Source organism: Pelophylax lessonae (assembly GCF_965119305.1).
Source record: "Pelophylax lessonae genome assembly, chromosome: 4".
In the NCBI taxonomy this organism is placed as follows: Eukaryota; Metazoa; Chordata; class Amphibia; order Anura; family Ranidae; genus Pelophylax; species Pelophylax lessonae.
In genome coordinates, this window is record NC_138771.1 from 213960140 (window position 1) to 213973691 (window position 13552).

At 41.7% G+C, this 13552-nt stretch overlaps 1 protein-coding gene across 1 annotated transcript in view; it reads right to left on the reverse strand.

Moving 5' to 3' along the window:
* HDAC10 (histone deacetylase 10) overlaps nt 1-13552 on the reverse strand; it is a 74026-nt gene that overhangs the window by 45505 nt on the left and 14969 nt on the right. The window contains exons 5-7 of the mRNA XM_082255988.1: nt 12955-13052; nt 10774-10878; nt 1885-1953 (exon numbers count right to left, since the gene is read on the reverse strand). Coding sequence (XP_082112114.1) covers nt 1885-1953; nt 10774-10878; nt 12955-13052 — 272 coding nt within the window. The remainder of the gene's footprint in view (nt 1-1884; nt 1954-10773; nt 10879-12954; nt 13053-13552) is intronic.

Consider the following 13552-nt stretch of genomic DNA (forward strand, 5'->3'; position numbering starts at 1 on the left):
GGGTCTGTATAGTTCAGAGGCAGAAGTGTACTGAGCCCTCCTCGTTGGGTCATTGGGTCAATGGTTCTCTGTAATCAAAGAGATCCAGCTGATGAAAGAGCTCACCGCAACTATGAAGCTAAAAGAGGAAGAGGAACAGAAGACTTGGTCTTACTAAGGCGCTTTCTTTTACTCCCAAGACAACCGCAATTACTTTGCTACTGATGGATAAGCTGGACTTACAGGAGAGCCTGCGTTACTTTTCAGTTGGTTATATATTCCCCCCCAAGTTGGTTATATATTCCCCCCCACCCTTTTTTTTGTTTTTTCTTCCCTTCCCTATCCCTCCTAGTTCTAATGTAGCTCATCCATTCTTTCCTGTGGCTGTAGTAGATAGTTCTCTATGTTTACCTCCTATTAAAGTGGATCTCCACCCAAAAGGGGAAGCTCCACTTATTTGCCTGGTTTTACATGGTTTTGACAGGAACCCGCTCCCACTTCCGGCTGACTTTGCACAAGCGCAGTAGGGAACCCGCTGTGAAGCCGCAAGGCTTCACTGCCAGTTTCCCTTACCCAAGATGACAGCAGCAATACCTCTGACCCGAATGAAAAAATGGCTCAGGTGAAGACACTGCTGGATTCATGGACAGGTAAGTGTCCTAATATTGAAAGCCAGCAGATAAAGTATTTGTAGCTGCTAACTTAAATATTTTTTTTGAAGGAACCTGGAGCTCCACTTTAAATAGAAAATTCCGCATCCTGCCATGCAGCCAGATATGGAGCCATCTTTGGGTTATTTAGGATCCCGTAACTTTCCAACCCCCGGGTCCCTGTATAGCTGCTTTAACGTATTGTTATATTTTGCTTATTGTCAAATGTGCATTTGTTTTACAATGTGGTTGGCTAGTGGTCTGGGGGTGAATAAGAATGTTGTGTACTGATGTTACTATTCTGCTCTGTACAGTTTTGTGGTTGGTTTCAACAAAAGCTTACATTTAAAAAAAGTGTAGCTCACTTGCACTTGATTAGTATGCACCAGGGGTACAGAAGATTTTAAATTTACAGAGGTCCGGTCAGTAACATTTTCATTCTGCAGAGGTCTGAATCTTATTGTTGTTCTACGACTCAGGTCCTTCACATCACATCCCCCTTTACATCAATGTCCTCAGTCCCCTCTTTCAAATCACAACTCACCTCCCTTTTCGCATTACAGTCCCCCGCAGATTACAGTACCCCCTTCCTCACATCACAGTTCCCCTTGCAATCGCATCTCTCCCACCACATCACAGTCCCCCCCTTACAATCACAAACTCACACATCACAGCCCCACCCCCATACACAGTCCCCCATTAAACCAAAGTCCGTACTGCAGTTACAGCTCTTCCCCCCTTCCCAGTCCTACCTTAACACAGCACGGCAGAGGGCAGGAGGCCCGGCAGGTTGGATTCTGTATGTACTTGTCTGCCTGCCTGCCAGCCACCGCTGTTGAACTCACAGCAGGAAAGAGGGCAGGAGGCATGAAAGGTCTACACTGAGGGCAGGAGCTGCTAAGCTGTTCTTATTATGGCTGGGTTCACACTGATGCAAGGTGGATGCAGGTTTCCCTGCATCCAATTCGCACGACAGGAGACTGTGACCAGCTCTCAATGGAGCCGGTTCACAAATCTCCGGGGCGGCCGCAGGGTGCAGTGCATAAGGGTCCTGTGCGTCTTTGGCTCCATTTCAGGCCTGAATTTAGGCAAAAAGTTTTACTCCAAAAGGTTTACCTTTGAAATGCAATATTTAAAAAGCTAAATGCCTGCTGCTTAGAAGTGTGGACAACCCTTCTGTTTTTAGAGCTGTGCTGAGGCAATGAACACATTCTATGTGATGGTAGAAGATAGGATTACAATACTTAGCATGCACCTTGGATCATCTTCAAAGATGTACTGGATCCCTTGTCCATGGTGAATGTCCCAGTCAACAATCAAAATTCTGTAACAAAATTGTATTGTTAGATAAAAATAGAAAAAAAAAACTGTTTCATAAGTCACATAACAGTATACATAGGGTTCAAAAGAATTTCCAAGGCATTCGATATACCAAGAAACTGAAGAGAGTCATCATCAAGTGGAGAAAATATGGCACAACAGTGACATTACCAAGAACTGGACGTCCCTCCAAAAATGATGAAAAGACATGAAGAAAACTGGTCAGGGAGGCTGCCAAGAGGCCTTCAGCAACATTAAAGAAGCTGCAGGGAAAATGTGTTATGGTCTGATGAAATCAAGGTTGAACCTTTTGGCCATAATTCCAAAAGATACGTGTGGCACAAAAAAAACACTGCACATCATCAAAAGAACACCATACCCAAAGTGAAGCATGGTGGTGGCAGCATCGTGCTTTGGGGCAGTTTTTCTTCAGCTGGAACAGGGGCCTTAGTCAAGGTAGAGGGAATTATGAATAGTTCCAAATACCAGTCAATATTGGCACAAAACCTTCAGGCTTCTGCTAGAAAGCTGAACATGAGTAGGAACGTTATCTTTTAGCATGACAACAACCCAAAGCATACATCCAAATCAACAAAGGAATGGCTTCACCAGAATAAGATTAAAGTTTTGGAATGACCCAGCCAGAGCCCAGACCTGAATCCGATTGAAAAACTGTGGGGAATCTGAAGAGGGCTGTGCACAGGAGATGCTATCACAATCTGACAGATTTGGAGTGTTTTTGCAAAGACTAGTGGGCAAATATTACCAAGGCAAATGTGCCATGCTGATAGGCTCATACCCAAAAAGACAGTGCTGTAAGAAATCCAAAAGGTGATTCAACAAAGTATCAGTTTAAGGGTTTGCACACATATGCAACCATATTATTTTAGTTTTTTATTCTTACTTTCCTCCACCTAAAAGATTTCCGTTTGTTGTTTACCTGAGTTGTACAGTTTATAGGTCACAATAAAGGTGGAAAAAGTTCTGAAATTATTTATCTTTGTCTCATTTTTTTACATCACAGAAACCTGACATTTTAACAGGGGTGTGTGGACTTTTTACATCCACTGCATGCCATGTTCGTTTTTTATTTTTGATGTTTACAACCACTTTAAGGCATGCCCTCTCCTCAGGGGAATGTAGTCCCCCTGGAGAATTACTTATGTCCTCGATACAGTAATCTTCATTGTGTGGTTCTGCCCGGAGCTACAGAGCCTTGTTTCAGAAAGCATCCCCACTTGGTCTTTTTCCTCCTGTGTTTGTATGCTCTGCTCGTTACTTTGTAAAGAGCAATACTTTTCAATGAACTAGAGGCCACAATGAGTACGGCTACCTATAGGAATGATTGGGGCCACAGTGTTCATGGGCAGAATGAAGAGGACCCAGTGGAGATGCTTTCTGAAATAAGACTGTGTGGCTCCAGGTAGGGCCGCACAGTAAAGATCACTGAATCAAAGATGAAGGTAAATATTTCTCCAGGTGGACTTCATTGAAGACTGGGGTAATTCCCTAATGCCTAGTACACACGATGAGAAATCAGACGAAGAATACAGCTTTCTAAGTGAACATCAGATAAGATGATCAATAGTACACAGCTTTATAGTGTACAGAGTATACAGAGCTGATCATGGCAGTTCATGCAAAAATATCCAAAAAGGGACAAACATGAAATTTTTTCTCCTACAATAACAGAACAAATTACTTTTGTGTAATTATTATGGTATTTGTACAAAAATAAATTGTGTGATCAAGACCATGCATCCTCAGGAAAAGAAAGAATACAATACACTGCATCACTTCTGAAGTTGTATTCTGTCGTACGAGAATTTTCATAACTCTGGTAACCTATTGGTTTTCTATATGAGACTAGCATGCAAAAAAAAAAAAAAAACAGACAATCATTTGTCCGATATTCTTATTGTGTGTACTAGGTATTGAAGACAAGTTGTACAGAAGATATACTTGTCTTTTAACAACTTCAGCTCTCATATTTGTATATTCATTATGGACCAGAGCAATTTTTACATTTCCATTATAGACCTGTTTATTTGGGAATACCTTTGTCATTACCTATAAAGTAATAGGGGGAGATTTACCAAACTGGAGTACTCACTCTGGTGCAGCTGTGCATGGTAACCAATCAGCTTCTAACTTAAGCCTGTTCAATTAAGCTTTGACAATAAAACCTGGAACTAATTGATTTCTATGCAGAGCTGCACCAGATTTGGAACTTTCCAGTTTTAGTTAGGCCCCTTTCACAATGGCAACCTGATCCGATAGGCGGTTTTTCAGGTGGACCTGATCGGATGATCCATGCATCCCTATGGGGCAGCGGGTGTCAGCGGAGACATCTCCACTGAAACCCACTGCTATCCGATGCTAATCCTGTCCGTGAAATCCAGACGGATGGAAACCCTATTTTCCATCCGTCTGGAGGATCGGATGGGATGGGTTCGGAAGAGAACGGACAGGCGGTCCATTCTCATCCGATCTCCCCATAGAGGACAGGGGGGATCTGAAAGCTCCGTGGAGACGGATTGGTCATCCGCCTGCTCAGCGGGGATCGGCGGATCGCTCCCCCGCTGAGCAGAACGGACTCCGTCGGGCGGTGCGCCCGTGTGAAAGAGGCCTAAATCAACCCCATGCAGTTTGAGTCCCCGTTCACACTGGGGCAACCTGTGAGGCGACCTGGTCGCCTCACAGGTCGCTGTAGGTCGCCTTCCATAGAGAAGCTGCGGACCCGTTCTAATCGGAGCGACACAAGTCGCTCCGACTTAGAAAAAGGGTCCGGAGCTTCTTTGGGGCGACCTGGAGCGACCGTCATAGACTTCATTGTTATGAAGTCCGTGCCGGCCGCTCCGAGGTCGCGGCGCGCTGCTCGCACCACGACCTCGGAGGTCGCCCCGGGAAGTCGGATCGCCCCAGTGTGAACGGGGCCTTAGACAAAACTAGGCAATATTGTTTGCAAAAAAATATTTTCTATGGACACCAACTCCAAAAAAGATGTAGGTTGGCTTTGACCAATGTTTTTTTTTTGTTTTGTCTTTAATAGTATACATTTTATTCTATACAGTAAATGGTCCGGTTAAAAGGACACTCAAATGATTTTCCTGGTACAAGGTAGAGCAAAGTTATTTGCAAATAAAAAAAAAAGGCGTTTTTTTTTTTTTTTTTGCACTGTAAAAATAATAGGAGGAGAATGAAAAAATGTTAGGGAGATTCACCCTCTCTTTGTCACGTTTTCTCTTATCAATGAAAGTGAAAGAAAATCCCAGACTTTGGGTTATCCCTAGAACAATAATAGGAGAGAAAATCTTCCAATAAGGTACTCTGGAGACCCTAATAAGAACTAGGGGGTTCCCTAACTTTGGAGGGATTTCCTCTCGCCTCCTGTGTTCCCACTATGGGACAGGAAGTAAAAGGAAATCTCTCCAAAAGGGACACAGATGGCAAAAAAAAAACCTGACAAGGGTTATAAACCCTCCCTTACTCGATCAAAAAAATGAAAAAAAAAAAGTCACCTGTAGTTTTACTTTAGGTGTTATTACGGTGTTTCTGTTTCATTTATGTGCAGATCATTTTTGACCTACATATGAATAAAATAGTAAATGCAATGAAACAATACACTGATTCATTATGACAATTGTAGACTATATGCAAATGTGATCTTAGACTGCATTTGGCAGACGCTCCTGCAGTGTAATACAGAGCAATTACCAGCTGTCATTTTGAAAACTATTAATTGCCGGTAATGGCGGCAGGGGGGAGAGGAAATGACACCAGAAATGTGTCCTAAAAACTTGTTGATTGTTTTTTGATCCCTCTTTAATGTTCTAAATCCTAAAGTGGTAAAAGTAAAATTGGTACTGCATTTTTTAACGTTTAAAATGAAAAAAACCATGCCTTGGTACAGACGCAAGAGAAGCACTGCAATTACCTTTATTAGCGAAAAAAAGACTTGCAAGCACTACCTCCGATTTAGTTTCACTTTGTGAGGGCTGACGTTCCCTTATGTCATAGCTAAGCCCTGCTAACTACCCATTTCATTATGGAATAAGGCTATCTCAGTTGCCAGAAAGAACATTCTTGAACAACTAATATCCCCCTTCCTCAGGCTGCTTTCGCACATACTGATCTTTCGTCTTTTTTTCATCCATCTGTTGACAGATGAAAAACAGACATCAATGCATTCCTATGGAAAAACGGACGTAAATGGATGATCTTTCATTTACATCCGCTTTCATCTGCTTCCTTCAACATCCGTTTTTTAAACAGGTGAAAGCTCTATTTTTCACCCGTTAAAAAAAACAGATCGGACGAGAACGGATGACAACAGATGAAAAACTGACGACAACCGAAGAAAAAACGACGACCACGGACGAAAAACGTGTGTAAAACTGATGACAAAAAAAAAAACGTGACTGAACTGATGAAAAGAATGGTTCGTATGTGTGAAAGGGGCCCTAATGACAATACTTTTAATGATCACTTAAGCAGTCTCGTTGAACAGTAAAATAGCAGTTGCTTACCCTTGAAGACAGAGAAAGTCAAGTTTAGGAAAATAAATCTATAAATGCAGCTACTCTGAAAAAAATACTGACTGCCAGGGTACTATAGTGCAGTACCTTGAAGGGATTACAAAGCATCAAAATATACATTTTAACTTCTTGCCAACCATGTAATGCATGCTGTATGTGCGGAACACATGTCCCACTAATACATTCACGGCACCCAAGGTTTCTTCGCTGAGTGCACGTTCACTGTGCATTCCCAGCACAGTGACCTGAGCTGTCACAGACAGCCAATCACAGTGATCACATGATTAGGAAGTCTGTCCTGCCTCACGGCGTTAAGATCCAAGGGCTGCCGGGAGGGGACAAACCTATATGACATTGTAAGAAAAAAAAATCAATTAAGTGACAGATAAAAGATCCAAACCAATGTCCACAAGTTGTTTTGTGCCTTCTATAGTGAGGTGCTTTAACTGTAAAAAATACAATGCACAGGATATATAAATTCTTATTGATATAAAAGCCAGGGGATGTTTTTCTGCTGGAACGTGGCAGAACACAGTTCTGCCACCTTCGGCACTGGCACTATACTCACTTGTAAAAACATAAGCAGGACTCATGAACCTTGTGCGTAGCGCCCTTCCGAACCTTTATGCTCTGCCTTTATGGGGGGAATTGGTATTCAGATCTTGTGCATAACATCTTCCCAAGAGCTAGCAGTTGACAAACGTATGTCAAATGCTGTGGTAAGGCTAAAGCAGTTATACCATGATGTAACTGGTTATATCTAAATTGTGATGATATCTGAACTGTTAACTTGGGCAGTAACTAGCATTGTGTCGACAGTAACAAGCAAGACGCAGCATTATTTATCTCATCTATGCATTTGTATTGATTTTAATATTTTGTGCCTTATTATATTTGTAACTTTTACACGGTGGTTATGAATTATTCCACCATTTGTTTTAATGGGATTGAATACATTTTGTTTTACTCAGCTGCATTGTTAGTTTTAGTATGGTGCCTTAAAAGTCCCTACGTTTTGGAAGGTGATCTTTCCTACATTAATCTTGAAGTATCTGGGATGTTGCATCGTATGCTCACTCCCTGAGATGTGGTAACCCTTTTCATATTGAACCCTGTGCAAAGCACACCCTGAACCCTGTGCATACCGCGCTCCTGAACCTAGCACTTATGTGCGTATCGCACTCTTAAACTGTGCACTCTGTGCATAATGCATTTATAAACACTTTGTAATGCACTCCTGAACCATGCACCCTGCGTGTAACACACTCCCGAACCCTAGCACACTGTGTGTAACATACTCCCGAACCCTAGCACACTGTGTGTAACATACTCCCGAACCCTAGCACAATGTGCATTACACACTCCTGGTTGTTTTTTTCCAATGCCTCTCTAAAACCTTCCCACTTTCGCCCACAATCCCACAGTGTAATTTGGCTACTATCATAATTTGACACAGAACACACAACGCATCAACTCGCAACTATACCCTGCGGGGCAGGTATGCGTTCCTGTGCCTATTCTCTGACAAAAAAGCTCTGATTAAACCTATAAATAAAGAAAACACCTGCCAGCAAAGAATAAAGAAAAAGCTGGTCCTCCAGCATGTGAGCTGTTGAGTAATGGCCCGTACACACGCACCGATTGTTGGCCGTAAATAGATTGTTTACGGCCAACGTCCGATCGGCCGATTATCGGCTTGTTAGTATGATGCTTCCGACAACCGACTGCGACTTTTCGGCCGAACAAAATCTGGTGTGCAGGCTATAAAATTTTTGTTGGCCAACAAAGAAGGGCCGATTGTTCGTCAGTCAGTACAGATTTCAGCCGACAAAAATGTGATGCAAAAGGGGCAATGATCTGGTTCCCACCGAGACACTCCTCCATCCCAAAATATATACAAACAAAAGAAATTGGCCCACGGGACTTTGTATGAGGTACGTGTTTGGTGGCTAAGGAAATTTGAAATACACAATTGATGAAAGCAATACAATTTTATTGCATATTATGCACAGGTTGTAGAAATACAAATGATTACATGTGCTCAATGGCGCATGCTTTAGCTCAAAGGCTGTAATATAAATAGTATACAACACAGGCAATGTAAAATCAACAGTTGGCAAATAACTTGGTGTGGCCACTCATTTACAAGCATGGCATGGATAATAATGAGATAATATGACATTGGAATATAACTTTAAGAACTGACGCGTTTCGGGAGCACTATCTCCCTTCTTCAGAGATCAGTATATTCGGAATATCTATAAAAGAACACTTAGTTTAGATATGCAATACCATTGGGATTGGGTTAAAAAGTCAAATGATGAGTATTAAATACTCACAACTCCATGAGAATTGAATGGGAAACTGGATTTCCGTGTGGCAGCGGCGTCTTGTGTCTAACCCGGGAGCTGAAGGATCCCAAATGTGACAACCCGATGTGGGGGTCCATGGTAGGTGAGTGATAGATATATCGATATGAAAGTAGCACCTCCCAACCTATTACATGTGAAAATATATATAATTTGTAATGATAAAGGGTAACAATTGATGCCAATTGAAGATACCAAGCATAATGTGTGTAGGATGGAAAGGGCTGGTGAGGGAGAGAATCCCCAATGAAACAAACATGAGCTAAAGAGAAGAAAATGCCAAGAAATTGAGGGGAAAAGTGTTAGTATAATGTGGAACAGAATGTGGGATGAGCAAGGAAGTGGTAAAAACCTGAAAGGAATTGTGTGGCAGCTGACTCAAGGGGAGTGAGTGAAAGGATAAAGTAAGTCAGAATGAAAATAGTGAGAGAAAAGTGCAGTGGTGAACCTACCAGCTGGATCCAGGGACGGCAGCACAGATGGGACCCTAACGTCATACAGCGGGTCTAAAGAGATCAATCAGAGCAGCGGCGTCTGTGATCTCGTGGAGGAAAGGAACGCTGAGAAGCGGACCTCTCCGTCCCGTAGATGTAATAGCACGCATACAGCGCGGTGACGTCAGTGAATCACTGACGCACAGCGTTGGAGGTGCGGCATGACGCCGATGTACGGGTGGACCCGCTCGTCCCATGGAAGGGGAGGAGCGGGGACAGCAAGGGAAAGAGAGGTACCCTCTTTGTACATCGCAGCTCCCGGGGCTAGAACTTCAGCCATCCACCACACAGAAATTATATATATGTCAAATTAGGTATAATACAAAACATAGATAGGTCTCAATACATAGTGGTATATGGCGTGTAAAGGAAATAGATTAATTGAAATACACCTGCTGAAATAAAGAGAGGCACCAAGATGAAATTTCCAGCCAAAAGGGAAACCAGATCATTAAAGGGCACAGTGGGTGTCTTCCACCCGAATATAAATGCAAAAGGGGCAATGATCTGGTTCCCACCGAGACACTCCTCCATCCCAAAATATATACAAACAAAAGAAATTGGCCCATCTTTTATAGATATTCCGAATATACTGATCTCTGAAGAAGGGAGATAGTGCTCCCGAAACGCGTCAGTTCTTAAAGTTATATTCCAATGTCATATTATCTCATTATTATCCATGCCATGCTTGTAAATGAGTGGCCACACCAAGTTATTTGCCAACTGTTGATTTTACATTGCCTGTGTTGTATACTATTTATATTACAGCCTTTGAGCTAAAGCATGCGCCATTGAGCACATGTAATCATTTGTATTTCTACAACCTGTGCATAATATGCAATAAAATTGTATTGCTTTCATCAATTGTGTATTTCAAATTTCCTTAGCCACCAAACACGTACCTCATACAAAGTCCCGTGGGCCAATTTCTTTTGTTTGACAAAAATGTGATGATCAAGACTGGGCATGCTCAGAGAAGAAAAAACACATGAAAAGTAGACCAGCACATGACATCACTTCTGCAGTTGGTTGTTGTTGGCCGACAAAATTTGTGTGCAGTCTAGAGCACATTTCAACCAACAAAACAGCACCGGACAAAAGACGGCCGAACGGTCGGCCGACAATCAGTACGTGTGTACGGGGCTTTAATGGCAAAACAGTCTGCCACAAGATGCAGCAGTAGTGACAAAAGGTGGGACCAATGTTGAAGGTCGAAAAATTCAAAAAAATAAAGTGTAAATTGATACCCAGGCACACCAACCTGCTAGAGAGGAGGTTGACATAAACATCTTTAACTGGCAGATTTTATCTTCTGGTAATGTATATAAAATGTTTAATAAGGATTTTTTTAAGCTCATTTTGTAAACTTAACTGTAGAATAATAATGAAAAAAATAAATAAAACACATATTAATAATATTTACCTCTGAAGATTGTATTTGTTTTTGGCATATTTAGCAGCTACAGCAACATTATTGAAAACACAAAATCCATTGCTTTCACTTGGTTGACTGTGATGTCCTGGAGGTCTGGAAACAAAAAACATTGCACACTTTTAAACTGCATAATGTAACTATAGTAGTGTATGTAACAAAAGGCTACAAAATAAACCAACAAAAACAATGGCTTGCATGTCTAAGGTCTGCTAAAGTAGTGATCAACCGATATAGTTTTTTTAATGCCGATACTGATATTTTGGTCATCGAGTATCGGCCGATATTTTCGGACATGTAAAAAAAAAAAAAGGTACTCTTATGGAGGGATCTGGGGGTCTAAAAGACCCCAAACCCCTCCTCTGCACCGAAAAGCATTCAAAACGCCAAGTTTGGCTGTTTTGAATGCGGTCAGTTTTTTTAATCCAGCGCCGAGTACCCGGAAGTGATGTCATTACATCACTTACGAGTTTTTTACATGGAGATGCAGTACACCGGGTCTTCTCTTCGGCAGGGGCGGCGGTGGAGGTAGGATGTCCGGGTCGAGCCACGGAAGGCGGCAGCAGAGGGGGGAGGGGGACGACGACACATCCCCCTCCCGCTCCTTGCAATGACAGCAGAGCGGCTTCTCAGCCGCATCGGTTCTCATTACAAGTCAGCCGACCGTCGGCTATGGACACCAGTACCGGGGTGATGCCTCTAGCTGCAGGCATCACCCCGGTTCAAGCACTTTCCCAAAATATCGGCAGTATCGGTAAATCCAAAGGCCGATTCCGATATATCAAGGAAAGTGCATATCGGCCCCCGATATATCGGTGTTGCCGATAATCGGTCAATCCTTAATTTAAAGCTGTGAGAGAAGTATACGGACTGCCATTGCTGACCTGAAAATGCTGCTTGCCTGACTGTTATGCTGACACCACTCTCAAAATCCTTCTCTGCATACTTTTCTTTGGTCAGCATATTAGACAGGCACCTAGCATTTTTAAAAGGTGAGCTCAGCAGCTGCAGATTCCATGTTTTCTTTGTGACTTATTTCCTTTACTTTAAGGCTATGAAAGGAATTTGCAATATTTTACATAGGTCACTGGGCACAGCAAACTTTTTAAGAAAACAACATTTAAAATACATGCACACAGTCATTTTCAAGCACAAGGAAGCCCTAGCAAAAAAATTTTGGGCACCTACAGCCAGTCATAGAAGTGGAAGCTGCACGCACTTGTATTTGGGCAAACATAGATGCTCTTTTGCATCAACGTTTACACGAGCATTAACTTATGATGTAGATGTATTTCCTTAAGGTGGTTGTAAAACCTCACATATACCCAGTTAAGTGAACAGTCTCAGATGATACACAGAGATGGAACAAATCTCCCTACATAAGTTTTATTTGTATATCTGCTGTCTTTAGCTTTCTACACGGTTTATAAAGTCAACATTGTGTTAGAATTTTTTCTTTCTGTTACAGCACTGTTTGTGGATTCTTGGCATAATACACTGTGTGACAGCTGATTAGAGGAAAGGCACAACCCCCCCCCCCTCCCTCCACATAGGCAGAGGAAGGAAGAAACATGCAGAGCTGTGCTGTGAATAGACTAGCTCTCTTATTATCTCTATTCACCCACCTCAACAAAATTTCCAGCTGCTTTCATCTCCTTTGTCTGAGAACTTGTCAGAAGTTATTATGCTGATAAGAGAGGAACGGAGCAGCAGAAAGACATGGCACTTAGGGGTTTGGAGAGAGATAAGTAAACACTACAGCTATATGTTCCCAGGTCAAATTTTATGAATGGGCTTTGCATCCACTTTAAGCAAAACTTCCAAGTTCGAGAAATACAACATATATGAATGCAAGGGTAAACGTGATGCAAAAAAAGCATCAGTATTTGCACAGGTACAGGCCTGTATGGCTATGCACTTAAATGGCCAGCTGTACACACCACATGTGGATTCTGGGGAACATAAAAATGCTGGAGTTTTATACTAGCGCTCCATTGCTTCTGCAAACATTCATGTGCATGTACCATTACTGTATAGTGCGGATTTTGAAAGAAGTACTAAAAGTACTACAACCAGCCTGTAGAAAGTGGAGAAAATAGCACATTATGCATTCTGCAGAGGCTTCTCTACACAATCATACAATTACCACAAACATTTGCAGTCTTCTATTACCTTATAAGAGCAAATCCATTGCAAACATCCCCTGACATCACAGCATCAACAAGCTGCAATGTGCCACCAAGAGACAGCTTAGCACAGCGGTACGAATTCTATACAAAAAAAAATATATTACAACTCATGTATACAATTAGCTTTAAGAACAATTATTAGACAACTGCTTCAAAAGTATAGGGGTAAAAAAAAAAAAAAAAGTAGCAATTTTTTTAAATCATTATTTCCTGGAAATTATCTTAAACTATTAAACAATTACATTTTCTGAAAGTAGAGGCACTGTAGAATAAAATGTTGGCAGCTGCATTTTTTTTATGCTGAAACAATATTTGCGCAAATGTTTATCAAATGCATTTTTTAAAATTAATTTTAGTGCAAACAAGCACAATAAAATACCCAATTATTGATAAAATATAAAAGATAGGGTTGCGTCGAATGAATAGAGTGAAAAACATGGCAGTTTTAAAATTGAGTGCACCAGTGAAATCATGAAAAAGTATGATGCCCTAAAAATCCTCTGTAGGCACTTTAAATGCCTTTGCAGGTTAATCAATTTAGAGCCAATAGTAAACTATGGCCCTAAAAATATTGCTCGCAC